This window comes from Zalophus californianus, chromosome 2, assembly GCF_009762305.2.
Source record: "Zalophus californianus isolate mZalCal1 chromosome 2, mZalCal1.pri.v2, whole genome shotgun sequence".
In the NCBI taxonomy this organism is placed as follows: Eukaryota; Metazoa; Chordata; class Mammalia; order Carnivora; family Otariidae; genus Zalophus; species Zalophus californianus.
In genome coordinates, this window is record NC_045596.1 from 106,022,630 (window position 1) to 106,043,121 (window position 20,492).

At 35.5% G+C, this 20,492-nt stretch overlaps 1 protein-coding gene across 6 annotated transcripts in view; it reads left to right on the forward strand.

Annotated features, from left to right (window-relative positions):
* The window catches only part of INTU (inturned planar cell polarity protein), a 101,881-nt gene that overhangs the window by 42,381 nt on the left and 39,008 nt on the right, over positions 1-20,492 (forward strand). For 5 of the 6 annotated variants that reach the window (XM_027599723.1, XM_027599722.1, XM_027599726.1 and 2 more), the window contains exons 3-5: positions 1,362-1,447; positions 10,910-11,113; positions 15,874-15,992. In XM_027599723.1, coding sequence (XP_027455524.1) covers positions 1,362-1,447; positions 10,910-11,113; positions 15,874-15,992 — 409 coding nt within the window. The remainder of the gene's footprint in view (positions 1-1,361; positions 1,448-10,909; positions 11,114-15,873; positions 15,993-20,492) is intronic. The other variant, XM_027599725.1, reaches the window with a different exon arrangement.

Below are 20,492 nucleotides of genomic sequence, written 5' to 3' on the forward strand. Positions count from 1 at the left end.
ATGTACAAAAACAGGAGAGACTGATGGGAGAATCGTCTACCAACACTATTATCCATATACATGTTTATAATTTTTTTCCCCAGAGTATGAAGCTCCATAATGGTAGAGATTTTTGTCTGTTTTGTTCAATTCTCTATCTATAGTGCCTAGAACAGTGCATGGCACACAGTAGGTGCTCAGTAAAACTATGTTAGATGAATATTAATTATTTGGTTGTTTCCTAATGGTATGTTTAGGAATGATAAAAAATAACCTTGGTGTGTATATATTTCTATTAATAAAACTCAGTTATTTTAATATTACCTCTAATTATGTTACAAAAGTAAATTTCCATTTTAACACTGATCTTTATTTTATGAAAGCCACCAAATTTGATAAACATACACATTTAAAGAAAAGCCATGGAAAAGGAGCTTTTACCAAAATATTCTGTGGATTTTGCTGTTATTGTTTTTTTTTTAATTTTATTTATTTATTTTTGAGAGAGAGAAAGAGCACGAGTGGGGGTGAGGGACAGAGGGAGAAGCAGACTCCCCACTGAGCAGGGAGCCCAGTGTAGGACTCCATCCCAGGACCCTGGGATCATGACCTGAGCTGAAGGCAGAGACACCCAACAACTGAGCCACACAGGCACGCAGAACATGCTGTGGATTTTGTTATGGTTGGGCCCTTGGAAACAAAGAGCTGTGTGTAGACACAGATCAATAATAGCAGTGAATGCCACAGCATATTGAGTTATGATGTACCACATGGATTTAATTAAAATTTCAGCCAATTTTTTTTTACTGTGGGTTTAAGTGATTAGATTCAATTTTGCTAAGTGCAGTACTTGGTTTATGCTACAAATTTTGTATTTGTCCTTTGAGTTTACATAATTCTCCCAGTTGTATCCAAAATGAGAATATTCATCTCTTTAAATATCCGTAAGTTGTAGGGGTGCCCGGGTGGCTCAGTCGTTAAGCATCTGCCTTCGGCTCAGGTCATGATCTCGGGGTCCTGGGATCGAGCCCTGCATCGAGCCCCGCATCGGGCTCCCTGCTCCACAGGAGGCCTGCTTCTCCCTCTCCCACTCCCCCTGCTTGTGCTCCCTCACTGTGTCTCTTTCTGTCAAATAGATAAATGAAATCTTTAATAAATAAATAAATAAATATCCATAGATTGTATTTAGTTATGGCACAACATTGGCCTGTATTATAAGAAAAGAGTGGAGTGGGAGCTTAGCTCTGCTGCTATGAGCTGTATAATAATAATGAGTTCCATAGTATTTTGAAGAGGTTGGAATAGATGCTTTTAATGTTCCAATTCTAGATCTTTTTGGTTTTTGGATATTCATACAACAACCTTTGTTATTCTGTTTTCAGGTGATGTCCTTCTTGCTGTGAATGATGTTGATGTGACCTCTGAGAACATAGAGAGAGTTCTGTCTTGCATTCCTGGACCTATGCAGGTATGAACAGTCTTTTTTGTATTTTATGATGAATTACAGAAAATGAAGACATCCTGTACTGTTTTCATTTTTAAGATTCTGAAAGTTATCTTGTATAAGGTGAGTTACACTTACATACTTGACTATTTAAAAAATTATAGCTCTTGTTAACATTTTTAGCTTTTGGAGATTATTCTAAAAAGAGAGAAATATCTACAACTAAAACTCCTATGTAAAGCAGGAATAATGACAATAATAAAAAAAAAATGTAATGACCAGCCTGCCTTTATGACTACTTTATATGTTGATGATAATCCATTTCCTAAAGAAGTCATTTTAAACAGTCATGGAATTTTCTTTTCTCTGATTTATTAAAATGACTATTCCTATAAAGTTTTTTAATGTGGTTTTATTTATTTTAAAAACTAAATAAAATTAAATTTAAAAAAGAAATGAAAAAAAAACTATACTATTTTCTTGATTTTTTTTTTCTGTTATCTAGTTTTAGCCTTATTCCTGAGCTTTTATTTAGCTACTTAGTGAATTATTTTTCATTCCTTGTAGGTAAAAATAAATCTCTTTCATAATAGTTATTTTGATAGTCTAAGCATTGACATTTTGTATCATAGATGACATTTTTAGGTCATTAGATGTATTTTGAAAGTGCTGTACTTTCTGTTTATGAATGCTCTGCTCTTGTTAGTATCAGGAATTAGCTTTCTCTCTTTTGAGGAGTAAGAAGGATGATATGCTTTAGATAGGTTGGATATTCTATAAAACTATGAGAGCATGAACTACTTTCTGGATTGATCAGGATGAAGAACAGAATCCCTGATAAAACAGAATCTTCCTGCATCTGATTTGAGATTCTGAAATAATAGGACCCATGATGAAATTCTTTATTGTCTAAGAAATAATGTCTCCCTTATGTTCACTTCTTTCTCTTAAAACACACACACACACAGCAAAGACACACATGGATGCTCTATAAAAGTAGCTATCTTTGGAAATGCAGAATGAAAGTGCTGGAATAACTATGGCAGCCAGTGACCAGCAGTGCCTATGAATGGATAAAGAGATGTCGATGGAGACAGATTGGTGTTTGAAATACGAACAATCAGGCAGACACCAGCCATAATGCTGAAGTAGGGTATACTGTTGTCCCCTTTGGTTGTCAGATGTGGAGAGGGCCTAGGGTGAGCCAGGTTACTAGGGCACCTCAGGGGGCTCAGACAGCAGCTACTTACCAATCAGTAATGAAGAATTACAGTATTCTAACAACTGAAAAACTGGCCGCACGTCAGCCCCAGGTCCGGGCTCCTCCTTTCTTGCCTCTGGCAGTTGCAGGTATCTGCCAGTGTTGCCAGAGTTCAGCCACGGCTCTTCTGTCTTCCAAAAAGAATTATGTTTACAGTGGAGTCACATTATACTTATGTTTAATTAACTGCAAATTCAGCTGTGCATACTTAGAAGTAAAAAAAAAAAGAGGAAGAAATAATGATTTAAATATTTTGGTCCGATTCCACCCACCGTTTACACGTCCTCGTTAAGTAGGAACTAGGAGTCGTGTATCTGCTGTTGGCCCAGTTTGCCTTTTATGGCATGAGCATCTTGCTGCATTAAGTGTGGTTCTGCATTTAAATACACACATACACACACATGCACACACACAGGCACGCACATGGCTTTTACGTGCCAATATGTACATCTTGTGCCTAAATAAAGAAACAGCAGTTTGTTTTGAAAATGGAAGAAAAACTGTTTTGAGTTGTTTGAATTTATCGTATTGAGAGAGTATGTTATACTCCAGCACATTCGCCTTCCTAATGTAAGCTCAGAGTGATTTTGACAGCATATAATTTGAGAATATAACCCCATCATAAGATGTATATTATTGAAATCTTTTTTAAATCTTTTAAAATCTTTTCTATTTAAGAAAATAAACTTTCTTCTTATTATAAAGGTAATACATGTTCATTGTAAAAATTGGAAAATATGAAGAAGTAAGGGACAAAATCTTCGAAAATCCCATCACCTGAGGATATTCATGATTAATATTTTGGAATATTTTATTCTAGTTTAACCCCTTGAGTATAAACATGTATGCATTTGTTTGGTTTCCTGGCAGAATTGGTATTGTAGCCATGTTGTACTCAAAAGCAAGCACCAGCATTTGGCATGATGAGTCTTTAATAATGATTTACAACATCGTTAAAATTCCTTTAACTAGAAGTAACGTTAATTAGTAAACCACATTTTTCTTACATCATTAGTGTTGAAAGGGGGGTAAAGTATAAGCTTCTAACTACCAGCCATGTAAACTAGGGGGTTCATAGCAGGCTCAGGGAGGACAGGAGTAGAATTGGGAGGGGAACTAGTGTTTGTACATATCAGGCAGTATGTGGTGCTTTGCTAATATCATTTATTTAGTAATTTCATTTATTCCTCATAACAGTTTGTAAGATACCAATAATTGTGTTTCTATTTTGTATCTGAAGAAAAAGAATCTAAGAGAGATTTAATGATTTCTCCAAGGTTGCAGAATTAATAACTCAAGGAACTGAAACTGACTCCAGAGCATGATCCTTCCATCTCTCACACGGCCTGGGTGGGGCTTCATTCCCACCCGGCCAGAACTAACTGAGGTGGACTTGTCCCAGAAAAAGTTGTTTTACCTGATTTGTATCTATGGCAGCTGAAACAGTTATTCAAGCAGTAAGAGAAGAGGAATGCTGATTTATAAAGAATACCATAGGAGACTTTTTAACATTTAAATTTGGAACTCTCTAATGGCAATATTTTAAACTTCTACTCGATGTATAAAAATGGTCTGAACGCTTTTTGTCATCTGACAGAAGATGGCCTGGGAGCTATCTACAATGTGGTAATGTGGTAGAATGAGGTCAGAGCTCCATTTTAAACCTTGCTCTGAGCAAGTTGCCAAACTGTTCTGGGTTTCAGTTTTCTCATCTATAATCAGAGAGATCTGAGCAAATATATCTGAGCCCAGTTCCAACTCTACAGTTCTGTGCTTGATTTTTAAATAAGTTCTGTTAAAAAATAGATTCAGAATACCAGAGTGAAATCCAGAGGTGAAACCTATATGCTAGATGAGGTACAAAAAGCCCAAATCATTTCTTTTAAAGCCAAGTTTTAACATTCTACAAAAATAGTTGTCTTAGATTCTCCAAAAATGTTATCTGTTATGAAAGAAAAAAAAGGCTGGAGAATTGTTCTAGACTAAGGAACAATGAAGTGACATATAACTAAATGCAGTGGCTAATCCTTAATTGATCCTGGATTGCAGTGGGGAACAGCTGTATTGCGACAATTGGGGAAATTTGGGAAAAGACTTTGAGAACAGTATTTTATTTACTTGTCTTTTTCTCTCTCTCTTTTTTTTTATTTTATTATGTTATGTTCATCACCATACATCATTAGTTTTTGATTTAGAGTTCCATGATTCATTGTTTGCATATAACACCCAATGCTCCATTCAGTACATGCCCTCTTTAATACCCATCACCAAGCTAACCCATCCCCCCACCCCCTCCCCTGTATTTTTTTATTTTTTTATTTAAAGATTTTATTTATTTTTTTGACAGAGAAAGACACAGCGAGAGAGGGAACACAAGCAGGGGGAGTGGTAGAGGGAGAAACAGGCTTCCTGCTGAGCAGGGAGCCCGATGCGGGGCTCGATCCCAGGACTCTGGGATCATGACCTGAGCCGAAGGCAGACGCTTAATGACGGAGCCACCCAGGCGCCCCGAGAACAGTATTATATTTAATATTCAAATTACTAAGTGTGATAATTATATTTGGTTATATAGGAGAAGGCCCCTATCCTTAGGAGATACGTGCTCAGGTATTTAGCAATAAAGCATTTAAAATGTCAGCAGATAATTCTGAAGCGATTCAGCCAATTTTTTTTTTTTGAATACATAAAGTGGGGGTGAGGATGGAAGGAGAGGGGAGTAAGAGAAGAGAAGGAGAAAGCAAATGTGACAAAATGTTAATTGGTGAAACTAGGTGAGGAATAATGCATGGGTAATTATTATGTTATTGCAACTTTTCTACAGGTTTGAAATTTTTTAAAATAAGTAAGAAGTTGTGGGTTTGAGAAAAAGAGGTTTTAGGTATTTAAAATGACAAGAACAAAGGTGCAAGTACCGTTCTAATTACTGACTTTGTGACCTTTATCTACTGCTGTAGCTCTATGCATTCATTTATTCAACAAGCACATAATTGTATATATTATAGCATATACCACCCATTCCTGGCTTGATCAGGGAGCTCCAAAATTTGCAGTTGACCACGGTTGATTGCATTAAGGACTGGGCCATAGTTCATTTTCCTGGAGCTTTGGAGGAAACCAACTCCTTTTATAGGAGATCAGCCTGTAGAACATTAGTGCTGGACTATTACCTTTCAAGTATGTCTTAGATCCAAGAGAGCGGGGGAAAAGTCTTTTTAAAGGAGATGATGGTTGGGTGGAGTGTTTCAACTTTTATTATTTCCTTGTTACACAAAAGTGATGTATATGCCGTGGAAAAATTGGGAAATAGACTGGCAAAATTAAAAAAAAAATTGTAAATCTACTCTATTCTCAGAACCCAGAAGTACCATCTGTGTGAATATTTTATTTTATTTTTTTTAAGATTTTATTTATTTATTTGAGAGAGAGAATGAGAGACAGAGAGCATGAGAGGGAGGAGGGTAAGAGGGAGAAGCAGACTCCCCGCTGAGCAGGGAGCCCCATGCAGGACTCGATCCCGGGACTCCAGGATCATGACCTGAGCCGAAGGCAGTCGCTTAACCAACTGAGCCACCCAGGCGCCCCTGTGTGGATATTTTTAAATGGAGGATTGGCTTGATCAGGTTTGCATTTTAGGAATATTTCACTCTTAATGGGACTAGAGGTTGGGAAACCAGGTGACTGGCTTCACAGCAGTCCAGTTGAGAGCTGATAAAAAGACCTGTGGATATGGAGGAAGGAATAGATTAAATTTAAGATAATGTAAAGGAAGGAGGACAGTACTTCCTGCAGAATAAAGAGAAGTCCAAGATGCCTTCCAGGTTTCATCTTGAGTGAGATTGCCTGAAGAGAAGAGGATCAAGGAGAGAGAATTTGCTGAGTCATATAGACTCATTTTCTTCAGAATTTTGACTGAGGAATATTCAAAGCATCTGCCTGACAAAGGAGAAAGGACCAGACAGGCAGATAGCAGTGCAGATGTTGTGATAGAGACCCCATGAGGGCCGTGAGGCAGAGGTGAGAGACTGGTCAGCTTTTGGAGCTGCTTCAGATTCTGACAACCTCCCTGGATTCCATCTGTGAAGAGGATGGCATGGTAGCTAACAGAAAGAAAGAATTTGCTTGTTTGTTTGACAGAGGCTGAAGAGAAATTGCTTGTTAAATGGAAGGGTTAAAGATAGAAGCAGAGAGAGGATAATTAAACAAGATTTTGGAAGTGATGAGTTATGAAGAACATGTCTTTGGATCCGAGGAAAGGCACACCATCTCCTGAACTGGAAGGAAAGGATGAAAGTGTGGGCAAATTGCACATACACACATACACACACACAAAAAAAACATTTTGAGGGAGACAGGCGATGAGGAATGATGAAACATTGTCACAGGTTAATGCCCATGGAGGAAGAGAAACCCTTTTATAAGAAGTTTCATGTAAACTATTTTATATTGGATGGTTGTGTTTTTGTTTTTGTTTTCAGATTTTATTTACTTAGAGAGCACAAGCCGAGGGAGGGGCAGAGGGAGAGGGAGAGAGAGAAGGGACCCCAAGCAGACTCCACACTAAGCACGGAGCCCGATGTGGGGTCCATCCCATGACCCTGAGATCATGACCTGAGCCAAAATTAAGAGTCAGATGCTCAACTGACTAACCCACCCAAGTGCTCCCTCTAGATGTTTCTTAATAAAAGTTTTCTATAAAATATATCCTTAATATTTATGTATATCAACCCCTTTTTAAAAATAGCATATAACTCTTAATTTAGTTATTTGTCTCATCCATTATCATTTTATCAAGGCAACCAGATATCCTGAAATTTATAGCTATTTAACATGTAAGCTTTCCAAAATGTCTTGCTAAAGGATAATTATCTTTGCATAATGGAGCTAACTTTACTTAAATCAGAAGAATGGTGGCTAAAATAGTCCTTAAAAGAATTTTAATGGATGGTTCAGTGGTGTGTGTATTTGAGTTTTTGACATGGTGAGGGGAAAATGTCCTTACAGCACAGGAACGAAGTGCAGTTGTTTGCCAAGTATAACATTAGTTTGCAAGTATGTCATTTTTCACTAAGCATAACAAACTAGTCTTAAATTTTAGGTCGTTGTTGCTGCCTAAAGTAAAATTAGCGAGTTTCTGAGTTTACCATCTCATTTCCTTTTGTCATTTTTGGTGAGTCACAGCCGGTCTTTTGACCTCTCTGTCCACAAGAATCTTAGCTGGAAAAGATGCCCTACTTGTGCTGAGGCACATTTCTTTCTCCGAAGACCACCTTTCTCCTCTTTCACTGCTGGTATGCACGGCTCTCACAGACACTCCAACAGACCCAGCCTGTCTCTGTGACTTCTGCATCCCTAGGATGCCGCTCATCTCATGCTCCCTGCAGTCAGATTTCTCCCGTCCCCTCCGCTCATATATATAGCTCCTCGCCAGAGCCCAATGCTGGGAACAGTCTCAAAGCTCCCATCTAAGCTGGCATAAACTGTGGGTTCAGGATTTCCCCAAATTCTTAGATTTCTCACATTTTCAAGGAACACCACCATTCTTAGATAAAAGGGCCCTCAACCACCAAGCCATTCACTTCATGAGATCCTTGTTCAAGGATTTTATATGTTTTTGCTTATGTTTGTATTTCTATTTATGTATACATGTTTTGAACATTGCCCACTAGAACAGATGCAACTCTCAGAACATAGTCTTTCAGGCCATCTAATGCTTACCTGTTGCTTGTTTGGGTCAAAACCTCACACCAAAATACTCTTTTTCACATCCTTCTAAGATCATTTCTAAAACAGTGTCTCCTCAGCTGTCTCTCACCTTAATCTTATATTAAGTTTCATCGGATGATGCTTGATTGTTCCCATATAGGATCTCTAGTTTTTTTATATTTTTGTTTAGTTTGCCTATTCTTTCCCCGCTAAATACACTAATTTTCTACTCAGCCTTTTTTGATATAGTGTTGTAATATTAAGGGCCCATTTTTCAATAGGTTTATAGCAAACATAAAAAATTTAGTAAAGGTTGACTTTTCTATTTGGAATATTACATGTTTTGTAAAGAAACATGATCATCAGTCCTCAGGAAAATTTTATGAAGAATTTCTCCCCTTCTACTTTCTGTACAGATTACTGCTGATCTTGACCTGAATATATACATATTAATGAATTTAGACCTCATGTCTCTTTTCTTTTCTACTTGTTAATAAAATAAATATGAGACTTTTATTTTAGAAAGGATGTTTATTTAACCTAATTCACTTTAGATAGAGAAAATGTAGTGCCCTTGAGATGCCACAGACAGCTACAGATAGGCAAAATTGATTACAACCATAGTCACTCCTTGTCAACAAAAAAGGATATTTAGATATTTATCTTTTGGAAGGTTTTATTCATCAGGACAAATTTATTTTATAGTATAACACTAATAGTTGGATGGGCTGGTGGGATTACGAATGTTTTAAAAATAATCTGTTTTTATATTTTTGATGAAAAATATAAATATATAAAGCTCATTTTTAAAAAGAGTGACTATATGTGTTAGTATTTATCACATTTAAAGTTGGCCTTAAAAATGGTACCTCTTGGGCACGTGAGTGGTTAAGTCGCTTAAGCGTCTGCCTTCGGCTGAGGTCATGATCCCAGGGTCCTGGGATCGAGTCCCGCATCGGGCTCCCTGCTCAGTGGGGAGCCTGCTTCTCCCTGTCCCTCTGCCTGCCGCTTCCCCTGCTTATGTGCTCTCTCCCTGTCAAATAAATAAAATCTGTAAAAAAAAAAGGCACCTCTTATAAATTATTAAAAATTAGGGATTATTTATTACTATCTTGGTAACTTTTTTTAAAGATTTATTTACTTATTTGAGAGAGAGAGTGAGCAGGGGGAGGGGCAGAGGGAGACAAGCAGACTCCCCACTGACCATGGAGCCCAACATGGGGCTCGCTTCCAAGACCCTGAGATCATGACCTAAGCCGAAATCAAGAGTCAGATGCTTAACCAACTGAGCCACCCAGGTGCCCCATCTTGATGATAACTTTCAAAGATTTTCCTCCCAAATGCAACTTAATGTGTACAATTTTATCTGCTTTTAAATATTGGCTAGACCCACCCCCCAGCTTTATTGAGGTATGATTGACAAATAAAAATTGTATATATTTAGGTTGTACATGATTTTTTAAAGTGTACAGTGCGATGATTTAATATACATATATTGAGCAGACTTTTTTATTCTTGATCAAACATGAATTTATTTTTTTCCTTAAAATTTAATCTAATTATAAAAGTCATTACACTTTAATGTTTAAATATGAAACTTTATGAATTATTTCAGTTAGAATATCCTGTTTTACTCATCTGTATTCTGATAAGATTTTAAACATTAGGAATACTTTGTGGTTATATAGCTTATGGTGATGTTCTTACTACACCAAATTAGCTATATCTAGTGAAAGCTTCTTTTAGTCAAGATACACACCTGTGCTTCTTTAAAATGAACAAGTTATCTTTGGCCACCTGGCATCTAGACACATAACTCCTTTTTCAAGTAAAAGTAATTGAGAAGTGGAAGCTGCCTTTCAACAACTGGAAAATGGCCACATTCTGAATTCTTACCAATCTTGTCTGACATTAGGCCATGAGAATAAAACTGTCTTGATAAAACTGATAGATAATCTTCTCATGCTCATAGTCCCAGATCTAGCACGTTGATAGTTTTTTCTCTCATTGGTCTTTATTTTCAAGGACCACAAAGAGTGTCTGAGAGAAAAATACTTGAATATCACCTCACTTGAAAGGGAAGCTAAACTGGTTGTATGCAGTTCCTCTTAATCCTGTATCTCTTCCTTTTCCCTTCGCCAGATGAGCTATCAACATTCATAATACAGTGTTGCTCTTTTTGAAATTATGAGATTATATGAATTTTTGTTTTTCCATGGTATTTCTTTGTTATCAGTAACTTAGAATACAGTGATTAAGTTTAAATAATGAATTTTTGTACAGAGAATTATAAATTCTTACTCAATAAATATTTGTAATAATATGTGCCAAAAACTAGGCTAAGAGCTGGAGATAGAAATGTAAATAGAATACATGGTCGTTGACATCAAAGAGTTCATATTGTAGGACAATTTTTAGGTATACTCTGTGCATCTAAATGTCTGTGCATGTACAGACCCTTCTTTGTGAAAACTGCAGCTGACCTTTCCTTGTTGAAAAATCAACACATTGTTTTGTTAAAGGTAAAACTGACTTTTGAAAATACATATGCTGTGAAAAAGGAAACAACTCAACCAAGACAGAAAAAGGCACAGTCAAACACAAATGATTTAGTAAAACTTCTGTGGGGAGAAGAGGTTGAAGGTATCCAGCAAAATATCCTAAACACTCCTCACATCGTTATGTATCTCACACTGCAGCTCGACTCGGAAACATCAAAGGAAGAGGTGAGTGCCCTCTCAAAAGTGCAAGGGAAAAGACTAAGGCCCTTTTATAGTCTCTCAAGTGAATAATAAGCACTTTTTTCCGTCATCCTGTGTCTTTATGGTTTTGGTATGTCTCTTACACACAGCAGTCTTCTGACAAGCCTAATGAGTCCATTTATACAGATTACTGAACTATTTGAATTTGTTTCTACCATCTTCTTTAAAGATTTCTATTTGAACTACTTTTTCCATATTTTTCTTACCTATCATTGGTTACTGTATACTCTTATTTTTTAGTGATTGCTCTTAAAATTTTATGATATTTGTCTTAACAGATTCTGTAATACTACCTTAACTCTTTTTTAGAATAATTCAAGGCCCTTAATACACCTTAATTCCAATTATCCCCTCTTCACATACATGCTATTTTCCTCAGTATTTTAATGCTATCATTTTTTAAAAAGATTTATTTATTTTAGAGAGAGAGAGTGTGTGTGCATGCACATAAGTGGGGGGGAGGGGCAGAGGGAGAGGGAGAGAGACAGAATCTTAAGCAGGCTGCACGCCCAGTGAGGAGCCCAAGGCAGGGCTCAATGTCACGACCTGAGATCATGACCTGAGCTGAAATCAGGAGTCAGACGCTTAACCAACCGAGCCACCCAGGCACCCTGTGCTGTTATTTTTTTAATCCCAGAAATTGGGCATAATAATGCTAGTCCTGCTACTATTAATTATTATTACATTTTATACATTATAAAACATGTAAGCAGTACATGATAAAATGCATATTTTATGCATTATAATTCATACAAATGAACCTTTAAATTTACATATATTCTTACCATTTTCTTTACTCACTATTCTTTCTTACATCTCAGACTGTCCTTATTTGATCAATTTCTTCTTCTTAAGACGTATATTTTAGGCCTTTCTTTATAGTGAAAGTCTCTTGATGGTGAATTCTTTTTGTTGATATTTATCTGATGGTGTTTTTTGCACCTCTTTTTGAAAGGTGCTTTATAATTCTACATTGTATTAGTTAGAATAGGCCAATCACTGTAACAACCCTGATGTCCCAGTGGCTTAACATAATAGAAGTTTATTTCTCATTTCAATATAAATGTTCCTGCTCATGTGGCTCAGTGGTTGGAGCCCTTCATCTAAGGCTCGCATGATTTCCAAAAGCTTCGGAGTCCTCTGTTGGGTCGTTTGTATCTAGTGCACCAATGAGAGAAGAGAGAAAGCATCTAATATCCCATGAGGCAGTTCAGAGTCCTAACTTAAAAGGTGGAACATCACTTCTGCCCATGTTCCAGTGACTGGAACTAGTTATATGGTCTCTCCCAATGCAAGGAGGTAAGAAAATGTAGTTTTCCTATGTGGTGAGGAAGAAGATGAAGTCAACACATGGTATTGCTTATGTCATTCAGGTAGAAAGTTATTTTCTCTAATCTGAAGATAGTATTCCTTTGTCTTCTGACTTCGGTAATTGCTGGTAAGTCTATTGTCAGCCATTCCTTTGTAAGGAATCTTTTATTTTCTTTGTTTAATTTCTTGCTTCTACTATGTCCAAACTATTTTTAACCTCTCTCTTTTATTTTCTATTTAAGCAATCATATTTTTATTTTCAGGTGCTCCTGAAAAGTCTTTAATCTACATTTCAAATCTGCCATAATATTCCTGGTAGTCTCTTGCTGCTTGCTTGTCTTCGTGATTCTGTACTTTATTTCTCCAAGTATTTCATACATATTCTGTGTTCTCTATTCTGCATCTGCCCATTCTACCATCTCTAAGTCCTAAGAGGACTCTGACGTGTGGTGGTTTGCCTTCTTGTGTCCTTGGTGATCACTGACTAGACTTACTGCTTGATTTTATCTCTGGGAGTCCTGTGGTTTGAAAGTGGGAATGCCTTCCTCCAGAGAGAATTTCCTTCTTCTGCTTCTGCCACTGACCTAAGGTACTCCAGGCTTTCTCAGGAGTCCAGGTTTAACACAGTGGTCCTAGGTTCAGCTTACCTTCTTAGTGATTAGCCCAATACCCAGTGTCCTGATTGACACTATTGTAGGCATCAGCCCTCAAGACAGCCCTGCCTCTGTCCTTCTGCCCACCACCACTCACCATTGCCAGCTGAGGCCCTGGCTTGCTTTGCACTTCTGGGGAAGGGGGTTGAAAGGGTATGGAGAAGCTGTCCTTAGAAACCTCTCTACTTCCTACATATCCAGCAGTTCAGCAAGTTATGTTCTAGCCATAGCTCTACTTGTTTTAAACAGCATCAGGGTCTCAAAGTGTCCAGTTTACCACAGTGCTTCAAGCAGAAGTGCAGTCTAAAAAGTTGTTACCTAATTTACATTTCTTTGCTTTTGAAATCCTTGCAGAGTATATTCTGATTGCCAGAGCCATTTTATCCAAGGGCTGCATTTCCTTGTGTTGTATCTTCATATATCAAAATTTAGTCAATAATTGAAATGGAAAAAGAAGGAATTTACTTCTAGGTATCTTTTATAATTTTCTGTGTTCCAAAAACATAAGAGACCTAAAGTTAATTATTTTGATTTCTTGCATGTATTACTAATCTTTTATACCTTAAAGCAAATGAGGAAATTAACCATTTATTATACAAAACACAGAACAAAATTCCACGATGGTAGCACCCTGAAATTTTCTAGGTCATCTTGGAGTAGAATACCGCTAAAGCCTTTTGTCATCTTTGCCTTTCTTTCCATGGGAAAGTGTGTAGATGTTTCTCAAATGAACAGGTTTCTGTCTATTGACAGCCCTATATCAACATTGTAATTAGGAGAGGCTTTTTATTCTTACTGAACAGAGTGGAAGCTGCTGCAAATGCATGCTACTAACAAGTGCCTAAAATACAGCTAATTAAATTGGTTGGGAACTATAGAGTTTGCCAGGTCCTTAATAGTGAGGCTTTCTGAGCTGGTTGCTGCAGAGATTGGAAGAGACTTTCTCAAATGACCTGTTTTGCTGGTGTAACTTATTTTACAATGAAATGTCATAGGGTCATTTTGTTTTCATGTGAGTTACATATTTAATAAAAACTTGTCTTCTTCAAGTTATAAGATTTAGAAATTTCAAAAAGCTAATCAAAGACTATGTGGTTATTTGTTTAAAGTGGTGTTTGGTATTTGGCTAAATGCAATGTGTATTTACTAGTCAGGTTTAAATTTATTAAGTAAGCATAACAGAAGATCTTAACTGATGTTTGGCCTAATTTCTTTTTTTTTGTTTGTTTGGCCTAATTTCTAAAGATAAAATTTTTGTGACTGTTTTTACACTAGAAATAGTGCAAGAAAATTTGAGTGTTAGGCAGAGTGTATTTGGCCAACATATTCTATAGCAATTTGCATATACTGAATGTGCTCAATAAGTATTAAAAAGTTGTGTCCAGTTTATCATTATTTATATTTGTCCTAATGTGAAAGTTGCCAAGACGTGGACACTAAGTCACATAATTATTTCTCGTAAAGAAAGACCGAAACAAAATGTAGAACACTCTTTAGAAAGAGAACCAAAGAAAAGATATATTTTAGGAGTTTGGGCTTTCAATAGTAGCTGTATTAATATTTAGAGATGTTAAATATTAAATAGCATAACTGGGAGCTACTCCGAATTCCCTATGGTTTCTATCTAGAAATTTTTATTTTGCCAGCTTTTAGTTTGCCTTGTGAGAAAAATAGCATGTTGCCTTAAGTCACAACAAAAAAAGTGAGCTACAGAATGGTTCATCCCTTTGTGTAAAACTCCTAGCACAATGCACATCCTGATTTTGAAATTTATTTTATTTTGTAAAAACTGTTTCCTGGGAACATGCTCTTCTTGAAAACAAAAAAAAAAATATTAAGCATTCTGTGAATTATCTTATAGATCTAGTTTTTTCCCTATGATTTAAAATGTGCTTTCTTCATCTGCCTTCAGCTCAGGTCATGATCCCAGGGTCCTGGGATCGAGCCCCGCATCGAGCTCCCTGCTCAGCGGGAAGCCTGCTTCTCCCTCTCCCTCTCCCACTCCCCCTGCTTGTGTGCCCTCTCTCGCTGTGTCTCTCTGTCAAATAAATAAATAAAATATTTAAAAAATATTTTTAAAAAATAAAATAAAATGTGCTTTCTTTTAAAGTTTGAATTCAGATTAATTTGTGGTGGGAAAACCCTCTTAAATTTAAGACAGATAAGATATCATAACATCATAAATACTGCATTCTATCTGCGCTACTATAATTTTATATTCTTACTTTGTAAATTTAATTACAGTATTGTCTTGGGTTAAAATAAAGATTTAATGATGATTTCACCCAAGATGATGAAGGTTATCTTTTAAATGTCAGTAATGAAAGTAATTAAAGACTCTTACAAGTTACATGTGGTATCTGTGTAGATATGCCACCATAGGAAATAAGAAAATTTATATAATGAAAAATAAAAAATATCATTATTAGAATTTATTGTAAAGGAGATTAAAGTTTAAAACAGTGAAATTAATTGTAATTATTCTAACTAATCAGTGTCCTACTCAGTATATATTTTGTTATTATGACCAGTTTGACAATCTGTAACTTACTTTCAAATGTAGTGTTTTTAATACTAGGTAATGTGTTGAAATATCAGACATACTTCCCTCCTTGTGTTTGTTTGAATAAAGCTTCCTCTGAAGTTGAAAGGATTCATTTTTTGTTCTTTTCTTCATAGTAAATTCTGAACTTTCCGTGACCAAAATAATGGTTGGAAAATACAAGAGGTTGATCATTTCTATTTCTTTTCATTTAACAGCAGGAAATTCTTTATCATTGTCCAGTATCTGATGCATCTCAGAAACTTAAAAGTGTGAGAGGGATATTTCTCACACTCTGTGACATGTTGGAAAATGTAACTGGGACACAAGTTACTAGGTAAGAATTTATTGTTATTTAGCTTTAATTCTGTTTCTTTCTGTTCTGTACCTTGGTTCTGACAAAATAGTAAGACAAGTATCCATCATACAAATGTATTTGTATCTATAATATAGATATCTATACAGCAGATATGGTATCTGCAGGTATTTTGTTTCTTACCCAAATTATTTCTACCAGTCACCTATATAAAGGTGTAGGTTCTCAGTACAGCTGTATATCTGGGTGTTTTGGCACCCTTTAAATAACAAAGTTGGACTAATGACCTATATTTTAGAATTTATTCATGAAGGTGGTATCTCTTAAGCATGGCATTATGTTGAGTCTGGGCTTTTTCATGTTTTTGTCTTGATTATTAACTTGCTAGGCAATACTTCTGTGGTTGGTAAGAATGACTGAACACTGAATTTTTCATATTCTACAACTATGACAGAAAAATACAGAGAACACACACTTTAAGAAGAGGAGTCAGAATACAGTATCATCTGTGCAAGTTCACTCAATGATGGATAAGCAAGACTTATGTGAAATAATTTTTTGAAAAACAAAATACACCATATAGTCAGTTATACAGCCACATATCCCATTCCACATTGATTTATTAAGCCCTGACTTTGAAATGCCACAGTTAACTTATGGGAGGAGAATGCTCAAAACTTCTGAGTTTTATTTTTGTTTTTTTAATAAAATAAATTTTAAAAAATAATTTTTAATAAAATAAAAAATAAATTAATAAAATAAATTTAATAAAATTAAATAAATGGGATTACCATTTTTCTTCCTTAATTCAATAATTTTAGACTTTACCAAAAAAAGTATTTATCTCAAATTTTTAAGAGCCCATAATACATAAAATATAAAGTTAAATTTTCTAAGGCTTTAACTTTTCCCATCTTCTGGTAAAAATGACACTTTCTGTGATTTTAAAAGATAAGATCTGCAAGATAATAGGAAGGAGAATTTCTTTGTTTTTCTAAATGAAAGTTATATTTAATCATTGGATTCATTTTCAAGACATTAGTAACTGAGGCTACATTTAGTGTATAAATTTGCATTCAAAAAAACATGTTGAGTGAAATCATATGGTATTTGTCTTTCTCTTACTAACTTATTTCTTTTAGCATAATGCTCTCTAGTTCTATCCACATCATTGCAAATGGCAAGATTTTATTCTTTTTTATGGCTGAGTAATATTCCATTATATATATATATACATATATTTATATTTATACACACACATCACATCTTTTCTATCCATTCATCAGTGAAGGGACATTTGGGCTCTTTCCATAATTTAGCTATTGTAGATAATGCTGCTTTATAAATATCAAGGTATATGTATCCCTTTGAATTAGTGTTTTTGTATTCTTTGGGTAAATACCTAGTAGTGCAATTGCTGGATCATAGGGTAGTTCTATTTTTAACTTTTTGAGGAACCTCCATACTGTTTTCCAGAGTGGCTGCCCCGGTTTGTATTCCCACCAGCAATGCAAGAGGGTTCCCCTTTCTCCACATCCTCACCAACACCTGTTGTTTCTTGTGTTGTTGATTTTAGCCATTCTGACAGGTGTGAGGTGGTATCTCATTGTAGTTTTGGTTTCCGTTTCCCTGATGATGATTGATGTTGAGCATCTTTTCATGTGTCTGTTGGCCATCTGGATATCTTCTTTGGAAAAACGTCTATTCATGTCTTATGCCCATTTTTTAATTGGATTATTCATTTTTGGGGCATTGAATTTTATAAGTTCCTTATAGATTTTAGATACTAACCCTTTATCAGATATGCCATTTGCAAATATCTTCTCCCATTTCATATGTTGCCTTTTAATTTTGCTCATGGTTTCCTTTGCTGTGCAGCTTTTTATTTTGATGTAGTCCCAATAGTTTATTTTTGCTTTTGTTTCCCTTGTCTTAGGAGACATATCTGGGAGGAAGTTGCTATGGCCAATGTCAAAGAAGTTACTGCCTGTGTTCTCCTCTAGGATTTTAATGGTTTCATGTGTCATATTTAGGTCTTTAATCCAGTTTGAGCTTATTTTTGTGTATGGTATAAGAAAGTGCTCCGGTTTCATTCTTTTGCATGTAGCTGACCAGTTTTCCCAATACCACTTGTTGAAGAGACTTTTTCCTTTTGGATATTCTTTCCTCTTTGTTGAAGATTAATTGACCATATAGGTGTGGGTTCATTTCTGGGTTCTCTATTCTGTTCCACTGATCTATACGTCTGTTTTTGTGTAAGTACCATACTGTCTTCTAGATTACAGCTGTGTAATAGAGCTTGAAGTCCAGAATTGTGATGCCTCCTGCTTTGCTTTTCCTTTTCAAGGTATCTTTAGCTATTCGGGGTCTTTTGTGGTTCCATACAAATTTTAGGATTGAATGTTCTAGCTCTGTGAAAAATGCTGGTGGTATTTTGATAGGGATTGCATTAAATGTGTGGATTGCTTTGGGTAATATAAACAATTTAACAATATTTGTTCTTTCCATCCATGACCATGTAATGTCTTCCCATTTCTTTGTGTCCTTCTTCATTTTCTTTCATCAGTGTTCTATAGTTTGCAGAGTATAGGTCTTTTACCTCTTTGGTTAGGTGTATTCCTAGATATCTTATGGTTTTTGGTATAATTGTAAATGGGATCGATTCCTTAATTTCTCCTTCTGCTGCTTCATTATTGGTGTAGAGAAATGCAACAGATTTTTGTATGTTGATTTTGTATCCTGGGACTTTACTGAATTCATGTTATCAGTTGTAGCAATTTTTTGGTGGAGTTTCTTGGGTTTTCTTTACAGAGTATGATGTCACCTGCAAATAGTGAAAGTTTTACTTCTTCCTTGTCAGTTTGGATGCCTTTTTATTTCTTTTTGTTGTCTGATTGCTGAGGCTAGGACTTCCAGTACTGTGTTAAATAACAGTGGTGAGGGTGGACATCCCTGTCGTGTTCCTGACCATAAGGAAAAAGCTTTCAATTTTTCCCCATTAAGGATGATATTAGCTGTTGGTTTTTCAGATATGGCATTTATTATGTTGAGGTATGTTCCCTCTAAATCTACTTTGTTGGGTGCCTGAGTGGCTTAGTCAGTTAAGCATCTGCCTTGGGCTCTAAGGCAGATCACCTCATGATCCCAGGGTCCTGCTTGGCACGGAGTCTGCTTCTTCCTCTATCCTTCCCCCCTGTTTGTGATCTCTCTCTTACTCTCTCTCAAATAAATGAATAAAATCTTTTAAAATAAATAAATAAAATAAACCTACTTTGTTGAGTATTTTTGTCATGAGTGAATGTTATACTTTGTCAAATGCTTTTTCTGCATCTATTGGAAATGATATGCTTCTTATCCTTTCTTTTATCAATGTGATGTATCATGTTGATTGATTTGCAAATATTGAACCACCCTTGCAACCCAGGAATAAATCCCACCTAATCATGGTGAATGATTTTTTTAATGTATTGTTGGATTTTGTTTGCCAGTAGTTTATTGAGAATGTTTGCATCCATGTCCATCAGGGATATTGACCTGCTGTATTTCTCTTTTTTAGTGAAGTCTTTTATCTTTGCAATGACATGGATAAAGCTAGAGAGTATTATGCTAAGCAAAATAAGTCAGAAAGACAAATGCCAGGTGATTTCACTCACTTGAAATTTAAGAAACAAAACAAGCAAGCAAAGGGAAGATAAAAAGAGAGAGGGAGGCAAACAAAGATACAGATTCTTAACTATAGAGAACAAACTGCTGATTACCAGTGGGGAGGTGGGTAGGGGGATGAGCTAAATAGGTGATGAGCACCGGGTGTTGTATAGAAGTGTTGAATCACTATACTGTATACTTGACACTAATATTACACTGTTTTTAAGTAAATAAATTAAATATTTATTTTTTTATAAATTAAATAAAAACTTAATTTTAAAAATATAGTGATGGTAAGACATGAAGAGGATGTTAGAAAGATTAAAAAATATAGTGTCTAGCCAATAGTATGCATTTGATTATAATAAAAATAACAATACATATTAACCGTTAAGGAAATAATTTAAATAATGATGTGGAGAAAAAGCATGTTGTAGGCCTCCTTTTATTTTTTTAAAGAGCTTTATTGATATATAGTTTATCATACAATTCGCCCATTTAAAGTATATGGTTTGGTGATTATATATTCACAGATATGTGCAACCATCACGAGTCAATTTTAGAATATTTTCATCACATCCAAGAAAAAAACCTGTACTGGACATTTCATGTGAATGAAATCATAATATGTGGTTATTTGTGATGCTTCTTAGCATAATGTTTTCAAGGTGCAGGCCTCCTTTTTCATCTTATTGGAAAGAAAATTTGTTTGAAGTTTCTCCATGTGGATTTGATTTTTTTCTTTTCACTTTAAAGGATAGATGTTATTTTACTTGATGTTTAGATCTTGTTATTACTGATAAGATATGGGTTAAACGTGGAAAACAGTAATTGTAGGTAGAAAAACTTTTTTGTGAAACTATAAATATGGAAGTG